The 21,953-nt window shown below is 39.3% G+C and overlaps 1 protein-coding gene and 1 long non-coding RNA gene across 2 annotated transcripts in view; one reads left to right on the forward strand and one right to left on the reverse strand.

The window, feature by feature from the left end:
- The window catches only part of LOC144075360 (uncharacterized), a 34,271-nt gene that overhangs the window by 2,083 nt on the left and 10,235 nt on the right, over nt 1–21,953 (forward strand). Inside the window, exons 2-3 of the long non-coding RNA XR_013300544.1 lie at nt 7,068–7,178; nt 16,424–16,647. This is a non-coding gene — a long non-coding RNA (uncharacterized LOC144075360). The remainder of the gene's footprint in view (nt 1–7,067; nt 7,179–16,423; nt 16,648–21,953) is intronic.
- The window catches only part of tex264a (testis expressed 264, ER-phagy receptor a), a 43,687-nt gene continuing 23,284 nt past the window's right edge, over nt 1,551–21,953 (reverse strand). Inside the window, exons 3-4 of the mRNA XM_077602297.1 lie at nt 6,460–6,631; nt 1,551–2,063 (exon numbers count right to left, since the gene is read on the reverse strand). Coding sequence (XP_077458423.1) covers nt 1,834–2,063; nt 6,460–6,631 — 402 coding nt within the window. The 3' untranslated portion in view covers nt 1,551–1,833. The remainder of the gene's footprint in view (nt 2,064–6,459; nt 6,632–21,953) is intronic.

The raw sequence follows: 21,953 nt of genomic DNA on the forward strand, positions 1-21,953 counted from the left end.
AGTTATAAGAGGCTAACGAATGTGCAACAATGTCTGCTTCCGCCGCCCACATTGCACGACAAAAGCAATTGTGTTCAGCTAGAGTGGCTCTGTGCAATAACTCTTGCAGACAAGATGCACTGTCAAGTAATACCCGTGACTTTATTTAAATTAGTGCAACAAACTGCGACGATAGAACCTTTACATTTACTTTTTATTATTATACACACATATACACAACCATGTGCTGTACATAATTTTTTATCTGTCACAGTCATTTATGATGATTGATTAGACTTGGCTACAATATTACAAATAAAATCGTTTTACAAAAGAATACTGACGACTGAATGTGTACCTTTTTATTAGGTACACCAACACCATGTATTTCAGTGGGTCCCAACCCTGTGGTTTGTTTGGTTGATTGGCCCAAAAGATTTAAAAAAATAATAATAATAATTATCCGTCTATCTATGCCAGGGGTATAAAGTGACCTGCAAAGTAAGTTAATCTCTTACACTATCACCAAGCATTATTATTTCAGGATACATGTTTTGTGAAGCTATTTTGACTTTCTCGATGCATTCACAGTCGTAGAAAACTGCAAAAAAGCGCAATCCTCGCAAAAAAAAATGAATTACATTTTTGAACTAACTTAGACTGCAGCACTGCAAACCAAAAGCTCATGAGTAAAATTTTATAAAAGGAATGCTTTACTAAAAATAACAAAGTGACGTCAAAAGAAGAATCTGTCATTGGAAGATGGGCTGAGGCCATTTGGTGTGTTCTTCTTGTTGTTGTTTTTGTTTGCCGTATTTTCACGACTATACAGCGCATCGCATTTTTAGCCGCAGTGTCAATAACGAGTGCTATTTCTGTATTTTACACACACGAAGGACGCACCGTTTTTATAGACGCAGCCAGGCATGGCATATATATATTATATATGGATGAATATCGAACCGCAATAACGCTGGCTATGGGAAGCAGCCCCAGACTCTATTTCCGGTGCGCAGTGACTGCTGGGATATATAGTTATATAGTTTGTCAATACACCCAGGATGACGGCGAACACACTAATTTGGTGCTACATGCACCAAATGCACGCTACACCCACATGCTAAAAACACGTTTTTAAAAAGGCAACGGAAGCAAAACTGAGTTCGGTTGTACTTTATTTAGTCATTTTACAATGTACTCACGTCATCATCACCCACAAATCCATCAAAGTTGCTTCGTAAAGTTGTGTTGATGCCGATTGCCAGGCCACAATCCATTGGGTGTATTGACAAAAGAACTATATATCCCAGCAGTCACTGCGCAGTACTTTTTCTACGGGAAAATAGTAGAGTCGGGGGCTGCTTGCCGTAGTTGTGAGAGCTGTAGAGGATGGTGTACCCTATCGACTGATTTATTTTATTTTATCGTGATAACAATTTTAGTCCATATATAATGTGCACTGGATTATAAGGCGCCCTGTCTATTTTGGAGAAAATTTAAGACTTTTATGTGCGCCTTATAGTCGTGAAAATACGGTAGTTTTTTTTAAGTGACAACACTTGGTTTCAGTATGAGATGGTAAGAATTTAATAGGTTCGGTGTGTAACAGAAGGATTCAAATATGGCATAAATGGGTTTAAATTCCAGCAACATGGTTACATAGCGACGGACAACCAGCAACAACAACAAAGACCGAGCCTCTCTCTCGCAAGCCACCATTTACCTGGCTAACATCCCTTCTCTTCAAACGTCGTTCATTGGAGACTTCTTCTTCTCTGCCTTCTCCTCTTGCAAAAGTTCACCCGATTTCGTATCAACACTCTGGGGGGCCTCTTCCTCTTCCTTCCCCGCCTGCTACTCTTGATCCATGTCGAGCTCCTCGAAGGATGAGCCGCTGGCCAGGGAGTCTTCGGAGCCGCGCTCGCTGCCGTCTCTGTGCTTGGCGGCATCTTGCGCGTCCTCCACGTCCCTCAGAGGGAGGGATGAGGCTAAGGAGGCGGCCGTGGACGCGGCCAGGGACGTCTCTCGACTGTCCCAAGGAAGGCCGCCGCTTCCTGAGCTGGCATCGCTGTGAGAGTCAGCACCTAGGATGAGAGAAGTAGGCTGAAGTGACCAACTAATTAGAAAATTAGGTTTCACGCAATAATTACTGAGCATTGAATGTGTGGTAAGCAGTGTCCTAACCATTAATGGCATTGTATTTGTTTTTTTTCTGGGTGCAATGATGAACCATTTATGGGGCACTCAATTGAATACTATTTGTTATTGGGGGTTACAACCAGTGTGCATCTATTTTTATTTATTTATTTATTTTAAATATTTTATGAACCAGGTCAAAGCAGATGTTGCATATTTGCAACAACGAAATGCCAATCACCTAATTAATCCACATTCATATTTTATGAGTACCATTTATCTTGTTACTAGATTTAAATTTGAGGCTCAGTTTTAATTAATACATGCATTCATTCTTTCATTAAAACCTTAAAATAATATGGAAAATACAGTAATTATTTGCATTTGTATTTGCTTGAATAAAATCAAACTTATACACCAAATGTATTTTTTTGTGGAAGCTTCAGAAGTTGCTAACATGGTTAGCAAGTGACTCCAAGGTAAAATAATTTCTGATGTGGAATAATAATACGAAAATATAAGACAGAATTTCTAGAAAAAATGCAATTTTGAAACAACTTTAACCAATCAAATGAGAACTACTGAAAATATGAATATTAGCAAAAATGGTGCAGTGTGAATTAATAATTTTGACTCTCTCGATATTTTTTGCAATGACAGAAGGCTGAATTATATGATGAAAACTGATGCAAGCATTCAAAAAAGAAAAATCCAAACAGGAAGAAGGAGGTTTGGAGCTAAACATCCTCAACTATTTAGCAACAAAATGCTTTAATTATATTGTATAATATTTATATTGAAGAGGCAGGCGTGCCATCCATTTGGCCTGGATTGGCTGGAAGTGATCATTAACATCAACAATGTGTTAATAAATGTCCTCATTGAATTATTTTTAGGTAGCTCAGCTTCAATATATTAAAAAAAAAAATCATGAGTGGGAAGACTATACCTTAAAGGTGTGATGTGCTGTTTTTTTGGCTAAGTTACAAAAGCCTAACTTCCCTCATTAGTGTCTCTCAAGCAACATTTCACTGCGCTTCTCCTCATTCGAAGCTCACAAAAGCGAGCGAGTCACTGATCGGAAGCAGTTGGAATCCAAAAGCATTACAGGCTGATCATGTGACTGACACGGTGTGCTTACTTCACTTGTACAATATTGCATGTGGTGCTGTCATACTGGAGCAAGTAAGCCAAGTCCAATTCGTAAATGGCAATATGTTACAGATTATGACGGCCATCACTTGACCATGGTATTACTTCCAGCTGCTCCCTCCTGTGCAGATGATACACTGGACTCACCCTGTGCTAAAATTCCCTCTCATCCTTTTTCATCCTGTTTCCACTAACAATACTTTTTTTCCCAGCTAGTCAAGGGGGCAGATAAGCAGTGGCGTGACCACTTCTGTTCTTGCACAGGGCAACGCATCTGTGCAATGAGTTAATCTGGTTGTTGACGATTGTGGCCTGCGCAATGTTGGCCCTCTCCTTTTTAGTGATTATCTATGTCAAGGTGATGGATAATTACAGGACGTCCCAAATATGCTCAATGGCTGACATGTACGCGGGTAATCGACAAAACACAAATGAAAAATAAGAAGGTAATTTATACTATGAAGTGGTTGGAGTTTAAAATGAGTCAAATTGCAGGCAATTTCCACGACAACGCACTCGTACGGAAATCTGACCCTCACGTTCGCTACCGATGGGCTGTTTGCGGTTGTATTCCCTTCAAAAAATTCCGAAAATGATGCACACAAATGTCCTCACAATAGGATAACGCACGACCACCTGCCAACGAGAAGTAGTCTTGAATAAGCGATCGCGGGAGCTAACAGGCTAAGGAAGTTCAGTGCTTGTAGATATCTGTTATACACGAAAGAGATGCGGCAAGACAGTGCCATGGCCACCTGGCTTGGTCGCATCTCAAAATTTTGATCGTATCTAGGGCGAATTATTCGATCGAAATTTTCGTAGGTAGAGCTGATCGTAGGTCGAGGTACCACTGTACTTGGCTATGTGGCTGTATCAGTCGGTATAAAGCCGAATTTTTATGTTTTTGTAAATGTGCTGAATAATTAATTGCGGACTTACTGGTGCCTATGTTACCTGTAGGTTACAAGTAGAGGGCATGCGCTCACAGCCTTCAATTTCTAGTGTGCTGTTGCACACACGTGTGATGCTGCCGTACTCCAAATAAATGTTCCTACAAAAACATGTCAAGTCAGGACGGTGTTCAATCACCATGTCATTATCACACGGTGTAATCTATAAAGATGCCCCTTTTGGTTATTCATCTGGGATTGAGAAATGTTCTCATTATCCGGCAAGTAACAACAAGAGGCAGAACAAGTGGATGTTCTTCACCGAGGTGTGAATGAGAATTTGAATGAATGCAGATGATCTTTTCAGTAGAAAATGCCTCTACCATACAAGGACATTTATGGGAAATAATGGCTCAATTTAGTGATAATTGTCTGGAAAGCCCCTCTGAGGAGGTGCTTCAGCATGCTAGATGACCCCAGAGTGCAGTCATAAAAACGTAACCCCAGTTGAAGCCAGCTGGACTCCTAAAAGTCTTTTCGATGAAATTTGCCTAGTTCAGCTGCTAAATTGGGCCCAACGGGATTATTATAGATCTGCAGTAATGTATAAAAGACCTGTCTAGAGTTCACAGAAGGAGCACTGATGAGACAAAAAGTTGGAGTGGATGGATGTTGTTTACAAGTGGAATGAAAGAGCATTTTGGGATCATCGTGATGCACATCTTGCATTATCAAGTGTTTGCCGTCTTTAATTTTAATTGGAAAACACTGCACTAATACTAATTTATAGACTCAAGTGCACTAAATGCTGAAATTAGGCACAGTGACTACAGCATTGAGTACCGTCCATTTAATAAGATCCAGGAATCTATAGCTCAAACTACAGTAGAATTTACTGTCACTCAGTGACTCTATAAAAGAGAACATTTAAGTTGTGTCCAACTGCAAAAATAAAGGCTCCCTCTCCCCCCACGTGGCCACAAAAAAGCTTCATGAATGTGTTAAGTGCTGGTAACAGAGCATAAAACACAGGAATATTAATATTGAGATTCCTAGTGAGAGAGAAAAATAACTTCTGGTGGGCTGAAACCAATGACAACCTTTATTTAGACAATGCAGTAAAGGCACAACACGTGCTTATTTTTCTATTTTTACATAAGGTGGAAAGAAAAGAAAGCTAAGGTTTAAATATGAACTTTTTAGTCCATTGTATTTAACCTCCTAAGACCCAGACTCTTGCAAGGCATGCATTTTTATTTTCTCTTTGACATTTAAGCTAATTGGGACCTGATCTGAGTGTAAAAACTGTAGAATAGTCACTCTTTGTGAAAACAGTGCAACTCCAACATTGAACGTTTAAGATCTCATATTTGAATATTTCACGTAGTGAATCATTCTTGCCTCTTAAATCGCAATATCTCTGTAATGTCAAACTCATTTTGCTATGCCAAGTCACATTTAAATAGTTGCAGTGCAACTTTGTCGAAGTTAAGACAGTGATTTCTAAGCACTTTTCCACTTGAAACTTTATGCATAGTGCAGAGAATTATCCAATTACAATCAATTGGTCTGAAAATTCGACATAGGGAAAACATATCTCTGCTCACCTATCTATGCCAATGATTTAGTGCATGGCAGAACAATATAAATGCACTTCCACAAAAGCTTGGAGGCTAGAATTAACGTAATTGTCTGGAAAGAATAAAAGTGCCGTGTGTAACTAAGCATGGCTCAAAGATTTCACAGAAAGATACCTAATTTCTGACATTTAGGGATTTATATTTTTTGTGCTTTACATTTATTCTACTGAAAATATAATCCTTGGCTCAATAAAAGTTGGGGAAACACTGACACGGGCTGTTCAAACTTCAAAATTTGTTCAAAAGATTAACTGCGTGTAGAATGTAACAGCTGCCGTGAGCTGAACATCCATTTCAGAATTTGCAAGGACAGAGAGCAACTCAGTCCATCATGTGCTTTATTTAGTCATTTGTACTTGTTGACAGTTCATCCAGGCGTGGACGCGCGATAGTGGTAATACCACATTGCGCTCGATCACACGTTCATGGAATGACAGAACAATTACAAAGTCTCATTCATCTCCATGTCCTTAGTGATCCTAGTGTCAAATGTGTTTTATGTGTCGTTGCACACGATGCAAGCTGTCGCCGCCAACAGAGCGGAATCAGATCTCAGTCACTAGCAATCAGTTGTACGAGCTCTCGGTGAAATAATTGAGCACTTGCCTATGCATGCGTGATGATGGAGATTAGGCACTTATCTCCTCCGTGTAGTATAATACCTGTAATATCAGTTCCTCGGTCTTCATCAGACTCTTCCTCTTTGACGTCAGCTTTGGCCTCATCCCTCATCTCGGGGACAAAGAAATCAGTTTGGCGGGAGAGTGGCACCATATAATTGGTGACTGACGGGTCACAAATCTCAATGTTTGGGAAGGCCGACAGTTTCCTTTCCTGTCAACATACAAGAGAGGTCATGTTTAAGATAAAATGCATCTGCTTAGGGGGAACAAAAATAATCCATATCCATATCTTCGTGATGCCTATTGTTGAAGTAGATTTGAATGATGTGAATATCACGTTGCCATACATGCACACGGTACTCGGACGTTTCGTCGAAAGACGTTTGGTCCCCGGACGTTTGGTCGACCGGACGTTTGGTAGGACGGACGTTTGGTAGGACGGACGTTTGGTAGGATGGACGTTTGGTAGGACGGACGTTTGTTGGACGGACGTTTGGTAGAACGGACGTTTGGTAGAATATATGTCCACCCATGTTACTGCATACAAGTTGTATTATGGAGTAGATCAAAATACTATACATGTATTCACCTGTGGTATGTAAAATGTGAGTTGTTTTATAAATATTAGAACATATTCTTGTCTACAGAGTCCGGCATATTTCGTCTTGGTCCTACAGTAATCTCCCTGGGAAATCAGACATCTCATGGAAGAGGAAATGTTTCCAAGCTTGGTCTAATGGTTTCTTCATAGAAGACAGGTAAAATGACAACTCTGGCACAAAAATGAATCCTAGCGCATGCGTCTCTTGTTTAAATAATGAAAGTGTTTAACCAAAGATTGCAATAGCAAACGACCATGAACTTTTAATGTATACTGTTAATACTCGTGCCACAGTGAGCATTCATTTCATCAGCATTGGTGCATGACCCCTCACATCCTATTTTCCCAAAAACTAATTTGGTGTACGTTGAGGAAATAAGTGAGCAAAATGTACAATATTACAGTGACTTAACTTTTCTCTATTCAATTTAGTACATTTTTTCCCTACAATTCAGTAACAAGCATCAACTTGATTAGACCCCTGGATTGTGCAAAATAACATTACTTATGTTCATGATTGCCTGCTCCTCACTGTGTGAATGTTCTTTGTTTTCGGCAAAAAATGTTCCATCTTGTAGTGTTGCCATGGATGACCATCAGAAAAACACCGCCTAGTGACAGGGGTGTCAGACTCGGGTTGGTTCGCGGGTCGCGTTAACGTCAACTCGATTTCATGTGGGCCAGGCCATTTTAGATATAATATTTAGATTTTTTTTTTTACAAATGGATTAAAATAACTGGATTAAAAGCCCTGAATATTCAGTTTTTTATAGATCTAAAACAATGTTTATTTTAGCCTTTTTTATATATATTTTTAGATTTTACAAAATGATGAAAAAAAATACAATTATTGATTTAAAAGGGGGAAAATCAGGATATTTAATATACATCTATACTCCATTTTAATTTGATCCTATAACAGAAAGTCGGCACTCATGATTTACTTTCCCGGGCCACACAAAATGATGCGGCAGGCCAGATTTGGCCCCCGGGCCGCCACTTTGATACATGTGGCCTAGTCTATTCAGGACGGGCAGGGAGACAGACATACTGGACGCTTTAAGCCAGTCCCACAACACACTTTACACTGAGGTCATTGTGAACTTGTCTGTCTGATTGGTTTTAATCTAATCTCCTCCAAAATATGACCAGGAGCTGGAATGAATCACCTGGCATCTCTTGCACTCACACAAAAAAAACCTGCGGCTCACTATGCAAATGAGGTCCCATCTCCTTGAACCTGCCTCCATTATGTTCTAAAAAAAAATCGAGACAGACATCTGACTACTATAAAGGTAGATGCGCACAAACATACATGAGAAAAGGGAAAGACACGCACTAGTTTAGAGGAGCATTATAGCCTGCAACATTTATCTTATTAAAGTGCCCAGCATGTTCATTATAATATTTCCCTCGCATTGTAAGCGGCGTCAACCCTGGAGCAGTGAGGAGCTCCAGGTAATCCTTCTTATTAATGACAACAGGAAATCATCTCACTCATTAACACAGCAGCAGCCTACAAAGTCTGTGATTCATCACGATCTTCTTTTGTCTTTGCGAGGAAGAAATCGCAGCAGGTGGCTCTGCGTAAGACTTTGCCAACTTGCCTTCAACGTATTTATGTCAAATAAACAGTAGTGCAATGTTTCCCAACCTTCATTCATCCAAAGCACATATTTTCATTAATTCATTAAAGCTCACAGCACACCAGCAGACAAAAGTGTCAGAATAGAGTATAAAGGTATATATGAAATGAATGACAGTTGGCATTTCAGCGGGACGTTATTTAAACACACTCAGCATCTGAGATCTACCGGGCCAAGATTTTTTTTAAATCCTTTTTGAAGGCATAATACTAAGTTTTCTTTTCATTCTAATTCGACAGGCTTGTTAACAAACTCTTATTTGTTCCAATCCATGAACTGAGTAATGTTGACTGTTCCATTTTACAAGCCCTTTAAGTTAAAAACCTGTTTACTCTGTAACTGCTAACTTCCATTCTATTAACCGGGTGGCAATAGGTGAATACATGGGTGCATTGCAATTGAACTATCTAATGAAGGGGAGTCAAACGTAAAGGGCCAAAAACTCTAATTAATACCTGGTGTTAGTACCCAAACCTAACTAGAACCATACACATGCATTCTGCAGCAGTGTAACCAAAGAATAGAGCCAAGCTTTGGTTGAGGCCATTCATATTTCTCTGACCAGAAATCTATACTTCCTCTAGGCAGAGAGCAAGGAGATAGATTAACTGTCCTGCCATAATCAAAACTTCCCTCCAGCATGGGTGTTTTAATTATACGACAAGTGAGATGTTGTATCTTTCCCCGCCTTCTGTGTCCGCTTGCATACGGCATGTCTGACTAGGCGTCGTCTACTCCCCGACAACCTGTCATTAAGTCAACATGCATCCACTTAACTCGGGTTTCTGTGTGGAAGCTGTTGGGATCGTTAAGTATTCTCCTGCAGGAAAACGATGCACAAGAGACTCAATTTTCCTGAAGTCACAAAGCAACGCGGTCCATCCTTCTTTAATATTCACATGTATTTATTTTTATTTTGATGCTTTTTATGCAGCTGTATGTCTTTGGAATATACAACTTTATTAAATATGAGGTTTGGACACCGGTGAGAAGACAAATGAGATGAGAACATTGACTGCAAGCATTTAAGTACAATTAGTTTAAAGAATGGACAATTTATATTTTTTATTTATTTGACTATAATATTCATTATTGTTCCCATCCTTGGTCTTCTATCAGTACTGGAAATACTAGGTATTTGTGGGGGATTAAGTTACCTTTACTACCGTTTATTATTATAGATTAAAAGTGCTAATCATTACGTTGTAAAATCAATTTACAAAAAATGTAAATTGTTTTAAATCTGGGTGGATTGGTCATGGTTTTTTAGATCTATATATTGGCAAAGTGTTCAAAAAACAACATAACGCTGACAAATAGTGGCTAGCTAGTATTGACGTGTTGATCTGTGTGAGATAACTTAATTGACAGGAAGGCACAGTCTCATTTCAGTCCTGTCAAAAGTGAGCTTGACACTATCTATTCTGTAGTTCAACCATTGAACCTATGTCCCTAAATCAGATTTCCGTATAATCACTTATGCCACTGCAATAATCAAATAATTGTTGGTGTTCACAGGTGTTAGAATAGACACTGTAAAAGTGTGTAAAGTGATGCAGTCAAACCGTGGCTCTTGTTATTTACAACTCTCTATATAGACGGTAAAGAATGTGTATACGCCAGTATATGGAGGGACACATACATAAATGGGGGATGATCTCATGGGACTTTGCTGTGTCTTTGACTTCTAGCAGCTGCTCTGTGAGCATGCAGCATCCCTGCCTTAAATAGAACTACAAACAGTAGAACAAAAACAGAGGTGCTAACAAAATCCAAACAAAATGTAACAAAACAAAATTTGGGTTCATTGTATCATCATTATGCAATACAAACAGATTCTACAACACGAGTGAGGAGTCTATGTGCTAAGACCTCAAAAAAGGAGGAATCAAAATGCATTTTCATTGATATCTTTTTGTGTATGGCTGTGTTTGCTTCCTGGTTTATGCATCTGTTCGTTGTTGCACTTGATAAGCTAGTTGTTTTGGCTCATGGCCAAGAGATTAGTGCTAGGAGACTTGCAAATGGACAAGATTTTCCCTTAGAGTCATGATAAAAACAGCAGCAGACATCAAAACTTGGGGGAAGGTAGCATTTGAATGCAGTAAATCCAATATAAATATAGTGGCAAATGTGCTCTTATCAATGTTATATTTGTCTCTCTTTCAGAGTGATGTATAGGTTTCCATGAGGCAATGTCTTAAGAAAACCTCTGCTAGTCATTTATACAGCATTACCTATTGCTAATTGACACATTAATTCCCAAGAAATATGGTGGTTCACAAATCAAGAGCAATGAATTAATTTTGCTGATGAATACTCGTAATATCTGGCAAGTTCCTTCTAAAATAATTGTTCTGGAAAATGTGTAACGAGGATAGTTTTCCAATAAATTCTTTTTGATTGGTTGTCATTGTCAGATTGCATCTAAAATAAATGCATTAGAACAGTGGTTCTTAACCTTGTTGGAGCTACCAAACCACACTAGTTTCATATGTACATATTGGACTGTATATAGCCGGCGAATTATGTAATGGCTCACTCGTCTGACTTTGGTCCGGGCAGCGTGGGATCGATTCCCGCTCGGTGGTGGTGTGATTGTGAGTGCGAATGTTTATCTGTCTCTAGGTCTGCCCTTCGACTGACTGGCGACCACTCAAGGGTGTAGTCTGCCTTTCGCCCAAATTCAGCCGGGATAGGCAACCGCGGTCCTGACAATTAAAAGTGGTGTTTAAAATGAATGAATGAATTTGCGGTATATCTTCTCATTAAATGGGAACATGCATCTTTGTACCACTGAACCCTTGTGACAGTCCCTGTTGGCCTAAAGGTGGGGTGAGGATGAGCGCTGGTGAAAAACGAGCAGATGACAAAGTGTTCACTCAGACCTGTCATCACACTGGCAAGCTCCAACTAGCATGTGACTCACAGCCACATGGAGGCAATCGTGACCCTCGGCGATGGATGTAGGCCTCTTCAATCTCTGGGTTTAATGTACAGAACACTCCGGCCATTTTCACACTGGCTCTCTCCGCAAATTGGTGAGTCAGAGGTGTAAAAGTAGAGGCGGGATTTAGTTGCTCCTGCTTCTTTCAGACAGAATTCACTCAAGCAGGACATTGTTCAAACAGCCATTAAGACATAGGGATATTTTGGACTGCGATGACGTGACAGCAACAAGAACAATTGATTTCAACACAAAGTGGCATGTGGAGTGCCTCATGTTTACACCCTTGCAGAATTCTACCTCTGTGCCTATGCCTCTAATGAAATTGGGTTTGCGCGGTGACTTGAACACCAATTATGCCTCGAAACCTTACAAACAGGACAGCAAGCCGGAAAAAGAGGAAAAAAGGTGCCGGCATGAATGGTCACAGCTCAAAGGGCTTCAGTCCCACACAAGACAACACATGCATCTAATTTTAGAATTGAGCAATTAATACCAAAGCTGATGGTGGCAATTTGTGACAGAACCTGCTGACCAGAGACGCTATGACGGCCACAGACTCCACTCTACTTGTGCCCCATAAGAGACAAAACACTCCTTCACACACCTCTACTGAGGTGTCCAATTTGGACTCTCCCTTTTGGGAACACATTTCCCCGGAACAGAGAATTTTCATTCTGCCTGCAATCAAGCTATTTTTTGACATCCTTCCTCACCATGCCCAGACTTAGTCCATCCCCCTTTGAGGAAAACAATGGTTTAGGTGAGAATATCTGTGCGCCAGGGGCTGAAAATTGGTTTGCTTTATAAAAACGGTGGTTTTGGAAGAGGGGAAATACGGCATTTTGTAGCAGTGGGGGGGTGTTGTTGCAGCCTGTCCATGGACCCATGCAATCAATACCTGCAGGCTTGATGAGCTACTGTGCAATTGTATTGTATTTGTCAGCAAAGGCTGTTGTCTCCGGAGATCTTCCACCATCTATATGGCAAGCTTCACCTGGAAGTGTTTGGACATGCAAAAATTGGCCTACAACAGGGGTGGGCAAACCGGTCCTCGAGGGCCACTGTGGGTGCAGGTTTTGTTCCAACCGATCCAGGACAGACACTTTGACCAATGAGATTTCTGTAGAAAATAAGAAGCACCTGACTGCAATCCACTTATGGCACTTGTAGGACACCAGATGAAAAGGTGTCCCCTTTATGGGGTGAAATGAAAACCCACACCCATTGCGGCCCTTTGTGGAATAGTTTGCCCACCACTGGCCTCTAAGAATGGGAACTGAAATTATGGGGCGATCTTTGACCTGCCTGCCAATCTACTTCTGGATTTTGTGGGATCATCTGTGACCACTGGGGCCTCGATAAAAGGCTTGCCCCTCCTATAAGATGCTGGTGCTTATTGCAAATACTGTAATACCTCACAGCTACGCTTTGATATAAAAAAACACTTCAGTTTGCAAAAAAACAGAGAAAGAATAGTTGCAATGTACTTCACACACCTTCTGAGGCACAATTAAAGGATAGTCTAAAGTGGTTATTTTGGTATGTAGCTGAAAAATTTAATGTCCTCTGGCTACATCTTTAGCTTCTAAAATCATCAGCCTGAAGGTTGGGTCTTGGGCGCAGTTGGGTGTTCAAACAACACAATAACTCCAAACACACATAAAAAAGTGGTAGAATTCTAGAAACCTAGTCTTCAGAATGGACTTTCCAAATTCCTGACTTTAATCTTATTGAGGACATTGGTCATTACTGAAGAAACCAAGTCAAATCCAAATATACTTTTGCCTAATCAGCAGAATGTGTGCTGGCTTTTCTGAGCAGAAAGCATAGAAAATTGAGCTTTCAAAAAATCTGCACTGGGTGGAAAAATATTTAGAGAGTAGTAATGTTACATGAGCAAGGCTGACTTCCCACAAGGTTTGAGAGAGTGGCTTTATTTACCACATACTCAAAATCATCTCAGGTGTGCAACCCATTGTTTATACACCACATTTACATATTCTGTAAACAGCCTAAATCTGAACTTTTTTTTAAATTGTGGTAAAATATCAGTCATTTGCATGAATAGGAGTGCTGTTTCATATTAGATAGGCAGAAATATTACCCATACATTTATTGAGACATTAATCACAGAGTCTAATGTGTGAGGTATTCACGTGGCTACTCTAATGAGATACAATTAGGAAGCAAAGTAGATGTGGACTGTGGCTTTGAGATGGAAAAAGTTGACTTTATTCCTCTGCAGTTCGTCCTCTAATGGTTGGACCATTCAAACATGGGCTATAATGAGTCTCTATGCACTACATTGGCAAACCCGGAGGACCTGGCCGTGAATCACTGCTCATCTGTCAGGCAAGAAACATTTAAATTTTGTTAAATTGCATTGACATAATGAAGCCCCTATCATTATTATCAGACTTGAGTCTATGCCACCTATGAATCTTTACTGTGCCAATCCATCAAGCTTAAGTGGGCAGAAGTCTGTGATTAATGTGGCTGTGACATAAATTAAATTGTCTATTTAGAAAGATGGACCCAAACAATGAGATGAGGCACATGGTAAAACCAAAGAGCCCTGATTAAAAGAATTTCAAAGTAATGAGTAATAAATATACTATGCACGGACAAATCGATGTATTGAGCAGAAATCATTTAAATTCTTAAGTAGAGCACGAAGAACCAGAACAATGTGGCACCTAACTTGATAAGGCATTATTTACAATTGAGTTTACATTAAAGCACTATATATACAGTGTATCTGATTAATGATTTTGCTAGAGACACTGTCACACTGTTGTGGTAAAAAGTGAATTGTAGAATTTATTTATCAGCACGTCAATGTCCATGTTATCTTGGTTGGTCAGGCCATTCTGCTTTGGAAAATGGCTTCCTGTGCTCCATAAAACAATAAAAAATGGGCACTCTTCCGCTTTTTATTCCTGTCACAGATGTATGTCAAAAAGACTCCCGTTTGGAGATTAACATGCTGATTTTTTTTTTCAGCGCTTCAGAATTGTAAGAAAATTTGCCTTCAGAAAATCCAACCTTTGTATCAGAAAGTCATTTCTAACATTGGAAATCATTACAGCTAATGTGCTCAGGCATGTCAAACACGTGGCTTGTGATGGTTTTCAAATACCATTTTCATATAATACAGGCACCTATAGCTGATAAAGTTCCAACAATGTGCGTACTGCTAAAAAAGGGAAGGAAACAGATTTTCAGAGCAAGGAGCAAATACTTTACCCTACATATAGTATCGCGACTTGGAAGCTATTCCAATCCTGACATTGCTGTTCTTTTGGCACCATCTTTTTTCCCCTATTTATTTTTAAAAGACATCCATGCTTGAATCACAGGCCACCAATTAAGCCCCATCACCATGGCATTAACGATGGCTTAATGATTACAATTAACAGCACCTTCTGCTAACAGATTTCACTTAAACCTAATAACAGGACTGCCTGTGTGCAGTACTTACAAAAGACAGCAATAAAAGTAGAATCAAAGAAGGAGGTAAATGTTGTCTTTAGTTGGAGACATTTGCAGTTGTCGACCTTTTACTGGATCTAAACAGGGCAAGCAGACCTGGCCTAAGACATTATATGACTAAGCGGCAGCTTAGGGGCGTTTCTTCATGAATATATATATATTTTTAAATCGGTTGAAATGGGAGTGATCCCGGGTTGAAGTTTTAGATTAGAATATCAACGGCATCACAACAAAGCACCTACGATAAACACACATAGGTGGTTACATGAAGGTATTCCTAAACAGCTCCCAGATTTGCAATCTCCGCTGAGTTCCTGTGTTCAATAAAAAATATTGGCTAAGCAGCAGTCAGCCATGCAATCTTGCTTCAAATCAGCTAGGGTTGCCTGGGCTGTGGTTGAGGTTAGGGTGATGATTCCAAATCGAGTTAGCTATAGAGCACTTGCCAGGAGGACATGGGCGAGGTTAAGCTATAATACTGTTGTTAAACTGTTTTGTGAAATTTATAATACTTTGATTCTATGGAATTGCACATCACCTATCCCCCTTTTTAAAGAGAAAACAAAAAAAATATGTCAATAACAAGATACAGGAGAAAAGGGGGCTATTTTGTTAAGATCCCCCCCATAAGGTCTTGCAAGAGCGCAAGCAGTGCCGAAGAACAAACAACTTCTATCAGTTCATCATGTTTTCAATTCATTGTAACAACTATACTTGGTTTCCCCCTCAAGTAAAACAACAGCTACCATTTTGTGTGTATAGATTTTATAAATATCATCAACCATAATTCCATTTGTTCAACCAATGCAATGCCCCCAGGTTAACATCATCTATATAATTGGATTTGTGGTGGAAATATAAATATCTCACAAAATGATTCACAACCACGGCTGACTGCTAAGCGCCTTTAAGCTGTGGACAAAACACTCCAATTGGGGTTTCAAAAACAAATAAATATTTTCAATTTTTTAATTTGTCAACATAATGAAGGAAAACTCAGAAAAAAAATGGATTGATGCTGATCGCCACAATTTGTCCACTATTAGACTATTATTTATGTTTAATTTGAACTCTGTTGCAGGGTCAACAAAATGAAACAAAAAGTTTCCAAACATAACTGAGTGGTAACTTTTTTAAAAATACAAATGAGTTCTTTTAACTGCTGTTGTCATTTTCAAACAAGCTGACAGTTAAGCCGCCCATGGGCTGAGAACGTATGCAGAATATGCAAATAAATGAGCCGAGGAAGGAAATGTTAATTTGTCCCTCGTTTGCAACATGAAAACCATCACAACTATTTATCTTCATTTTCAGCCCAACAAGAAAAAGTTCCCCAGACATGAAGATGTGGAGAAAATTTTTGCTGCCAACGGGTCCCGTGGGTGGAATGAGGATTCGTATGAAAGAATTCCTCATAGCTGATTTTGTGCTGGTGAGAAGGACGCCCATAAATGAAAGCGTAGCAGATTGGCGCATGGTCAAAGATGGATGCGAGCTGTATCCCTCATTAACAACTGATTAAAACTCAAGCTTCACCGGTGAGTCACATCACATACCCATACATACCTGCGCAAAAATGTGTCTTGTTTAGCAGTGGCGGGCCGTCAGGGCCTTCAAGGCCTTCTCTATGGCCTAAGAAATATCGGAATCATATATTATATTTTGGCCATCAATACTTATTAAATAATTCCAAGTTGTCTGTTCGCTTCCTTTCATTGCTTTTCCCCCTGGTTGCACTGCTTCCAGATGTGTGTTTTCATATTGAAGCATTTAACCAATCACATTTCAGCCATTATTTGTTGCCAGGGTCAGAAATCTGCCTCAAGGCCTTCACAATCAGTTCTGCGGGCTCTGCTGCATTAAACAAGCGTCGATAAGACTGTTGCTTTAACCAATCAGATTTCGAGTTGGCAACACCACAATGCATTGTCGCAGGCGTAGGGATACGTCATCGCTTTCACCAACTATGATTAGCTAGTGATTAGCCACAGCTACCAAACTGTATTTGGACCGAGCTGCACACTCAAATATATTGTTGTGTTGATTTAAAGCCATTTTCAAGACGGACTATGCCAGAAATACGACAGGACAGGCTCGACTTTCAGCATCCGCTTCGATGGCGATAGAAAAGAAGGAAGAAAGGAGGATGGATATTGTGTACAGTTAAAAAGGATTTTTGGTGAGTAAAATATTTAATCATTAAATGCTAAGAAGTGGATTTTACCCGTTGAAGGCGCTACGAGAAAATGCACGGACCGCCACTGTTGTTTAGAGAGGGGCCAAATGCAATCTGTACCCTACGTTGAATATTCAATTAAAAATCAATTACAACTGAGTGTTGCTACAATGACCAAGGCAGAAAATTTGACATAGGTTTTGTGAAATTGCATCCATTGAGTGAAAAATGTACACGAGAAAATAAACTGACTTCATATCATTTATCAATATGCTGAATCAATACTACAGCACTGTTTTATCCAATTAGTTGAGCTCAGGCGGTTTGGTAGACAAGTAAGGCAGAACAGACAAGCGGGGGAAGCTGTCTAGTGGTCCACATGGCCACATGAACTCTTCACTCTTCATGCGCATTCGCTCCTCTTCATTGCACTCGGGTGCATCCCATCACGTCTAACGCACTGCAGAGTTCAGCGGCAAGAAGATGTTTATGGTATTCTCACACTGGCCATCGCACTGTCTTGCTTTTCTGAGCGACAGCCTCCTGAATGGTTGTAATAAACGCAACTGCCTCGATTGTCATTTATGGAGGAGCTTTGGTGAGATGCGTTAAAGACATAAGCAGCCCACGATGAGTGGCACATGAAGGCTGTTTGACTGCATTTATGGCAGTGCTTCTCTAGAATTTGCCTTTCCCACCCCCTCCCGCCTTCCCTGCCAAGAATAGGAAAATATTTCACATGCCTCCCTACTCTTCTCAGTGACAATAAATTGTATCATTTGGCTATAAAATTGCCACCAAAAAATCCAGTAAGATTGTTGTAAATATCCCGCACATAAAAAAAAAAAATTGAAAAAGCTTTCAAGCATGATTGGGGTGGAATATCTTTAAGACTATCTTTACACTCAATTCCGATTTCTTTGCTCCTATGCGCGCATCAGATTTTTTTTAAATTCATGCAGTGTGAACACTCCCTTTTTTATGTTTTCAAAATGGCTTAGTTACCCTGATAGCATGCATACTAAGTTAAAAGTACTTTTGGGATGGTATTTAATTGGGAAATGACATTAGTGGTCAGAGTTAACAATTACATGCCAGTTAAAAAAGTGTGTTGTGGCTGCCAGAGAACTTGCATTTGAATAAAAACCCAACAGTGGCAACGTGATAAATATGACTTGATTAACATGCGCATAGCTTCTGGTAGTCACATTTGTGTGATCCCAATGCCAAGCACGTCTCTTGGAAACATCACATGCGTTCGTCAAGGTTTAAACAGACCATAGAGAAGTGGAGGGCAGTGGGGGCGTCATAATAACAATATCACATCACCCTTACCACAGTTACGCCATCAAAAGATGTCATGGCTGAGAGCCACCTCCAGAATAAGGCTTTCTTTTGACATATCAATGAAAGGTTCTATTTACAAATTGGGGAAGAAAGCTATTATTATATAAGACTAGATCCAAAATACCTTGTACACCCATCAAGCAGCAAGCAGAATTCAAACGATTTTATTTACTTAGAACTCTCAAATAAGACATCCTGTAGCTCTTTTCTTCATCTAACTCAGAAACACAATAATAGTAGGGCTTAAGCAAGATTGAGTATAAAGATCCTTCATGCTAACCCCAAATTGTGACGACGAGTTTGTGAAATTCATTTATATAACATTCACTATCTGACAACACTAAAACTATCGCCATGACCATACACTTGTGGACCACAACTTAAAGAAGGGCTGACCCACACATTTGGATTATCTCTTCAAGAAAAATCCCCTTTCAACAGCCTATTCTCTAAGTCTGAATTGAACGGTCAACAGTTGTAGATACTGGAAGGACCACGGTGGAAACCGCAGTGCCCCCTCAACAGGGCATATCAAAGCATCAATGGAACGCAGCCGTGGGACATGCTAATGTGACATTTGGCTTCCAACGTGAATGTGGCCAGGTTAGGTGGATAGGGACAGAGTGCAGAACAGACCTTTTATTATCGTTATTCACTATAATACTTGCTCTCTTTTTGTCTGCTTTTACTTAAGAGGTTAGTTTCAAGGAAGGAAGCTATGAGGTTAAAAAGATTAAAGTTCAATCCAAAACTTCCAGAAAAGTACGTCTTCAAAGTCGGCAAAACCATGTTACATAAATACTTTGTATAAACAGGTATGGTAATTGAGAATATTTTAAATTGGAATAACTAGTTGCCGAGAGAAAAGTAAAACAAAACCGTTGCATCTATAATATGAAGCACTAAACACATCAGTGTCAAAAGTTTTTGTAAAAGTAGATCAAATGTATACTTAACTTTTTCAGTATTTTATGTGGAGTTGAATTATTTGCACCAACTGTATGAAGTGTTCATTGTTTTTCTTATTTTTCAAAAAAACAATAATTTCTGAATATTGCCAGTTTGAGGAATTGGTTAACATGCTTAAATCAGTTTGAGCAAAATCTGTTGAAAATGCAAGTCAATGCATCTCTGTTTTTAACTGAATAAAAATACAGAAATATTTATTATTATTATTTTGTCTGGATTTCCCTACAACTGAGTAATGACCAGTCTAGGATGTAGTCTGCCTTTCACCCTGCTGTGAGAGGCTCCATGGGACGTGTTTGTGAATGGATCACGCCTCTGTCATTCTTTAACTTTTATTGATCCCAATTCTAAGTGCTATCCCCAACAGGCCACCCCCACTTCCTCCACACCATTCCTGCTCATCTGATGGCCACATTAATCCCAATCTGCCTTGTCTGCTATAATGCACACAGCATTAGCTACAGCGAGATCAAATTAGGAGGCAACGCACTCGCCCACCTCTGCAATCAGCGGCACTTTCCGATGAACGACTACAAGCTTACAATCAATTTGCTAGGCTAATCTAATGGAATAGCTCACACACACACAGCACATCTGAGTGACCAGTTTTATTTCTTACATGGCAAATAAACTCAGCTGCAACGCTGAAACACATGCTGGCTGTGGCTCTATTTACATGTGCTGTGTCCACACACACCCAAGATAGCATGCTTCCCTAAAACCTAAAACTGGATTTACCACAAAGTGTGTACAGACTGTTTAGAGACATGGCACTTCAGTGTCCCGGTCTTTTAATCAACACCTACTGTATTATCTCGCCACCATGAATTTAGCAGCTTTACTCGGTGAAAATGAACACCGAATTCACAGCAATGTTTGACACAACCACCTCCTATCCTTCTGGACATAGAAAATTGCTTCTATTTCCGTAAAATACACAAATCCCTTATCATCAGGCCGAATATATTCCACACTCGCCCGCAATTGGTGGACATTTGTTTTATAGGACAGACTATATAAATGCTCTATACTACATGTGTCAAAGTGGCGGCCCGGGGGCCAAATCTGGCCCGCCGCATCTTTTTGTGTGGCCCGGGAATGTAAATGATGAGTGCCGACTTTCTGTTTTAGGATCAAATTAAAATGATGAGTATAGATGTATGTTAAATTTCCTGATTTTCCCCCTTTTAAATCAATAATTGTAATTTTTTAATCAATTTATTCTGTGTTTTTAGTTCAAAAATCATTTTGTAAAATCTAAAAAATATATTTAAAAAAGCTAAAATATACATTGTTTCAGATCTATAAAAAACTGAATACTCAAGGCTTTTAATCCAGTTCTTTTAATCCATTTGTAAAAATAAATAAATCTAAATATTATATCTAAAATGGTCTGGCCCACGTGAAATCAAGTTGACATTAAAGCGGCCCGCAAACCAACCCGAGTCTGACACCCTTGCTCTATACCAAACCCTCATACATATTTAAACAGACTCAAAATTATTTAAAGATATTTCCCCCGCCAAAAAATTACGATGCTGTGTACAATGTGGGAATGAAAAAAAATAAGAATACAAATGTAATTCCTGCTGTGGATGTAGAGCAGTTTTATTCCAAACAATATTAAAACCATCCTTGTTTCACATTATTTTACAAAGTAAAGTATGCAAATGTAGAAAGATGGATAACTCACATGGCGACAAAAAGTAACAAAATTTGTTGTGTAGTGGTATTATAAATCAGAGCTGCAACTAAATACTATTGGTTCTATTATGTTATTGATACTACTACTGGGCCTTATAGTGCGGAAAATATATTACATTAAATATTATTTTAAAATTATTTCCTTTTTATTGTTAATAAAAAAGCAAAACATTTTGGAGATGCGATTCCATTTACCATATGTGCTTTTAACTTCAAATACTATTAGCCATAAACCTTTTTAAGATAACCACAGTAGTTGCATTGCATAATCAAGAAAGTTAAGGTAATTTTTGGAACTCCAGTTATTCTTAGTTAGCAAATAAATTTCCGACATTTCACTAAATGTTGTCTTTGTCCAAGTATAAAGATAATTTAGTTTCAGGTTGTTGTTTTTTTATGATAAGAGTGTCATATTATTGACATATTCTACTAACTTCCGGCTTTGAACATTAAATCAGTTCAAATATTTATCCATGTAGACCTTCAACACGTGTCCCACTGGGAGAGTAGTATAAACAGAATCAATATTTGCACCCGTGCACAATTTCTCCAGGCACCACAAAAGCCACTCATCTCTTTTAATGAGAGATGTGGATTTAACACAAACATTGCCCCCCAGTGCAACTTCCAAATGCAGCTGCTGCACTC

The sequence above is a fragment of the Stigmatopora argus genome, chromosome 6 (genome assembly GCF_051989625.1).
Source record: "Stigmatopora argus isolate UIUO_Sarg chromosome 6, RoL_Sarg_1.0, whole genome shotgun sequence".
NCBI classification, from domain to species: Eukaryota; Metazoa; Chordata; class Actinopteri; order Syngnathiformes; family Syngnathidae; genus Stigmatopora; species Stigmatopora argus.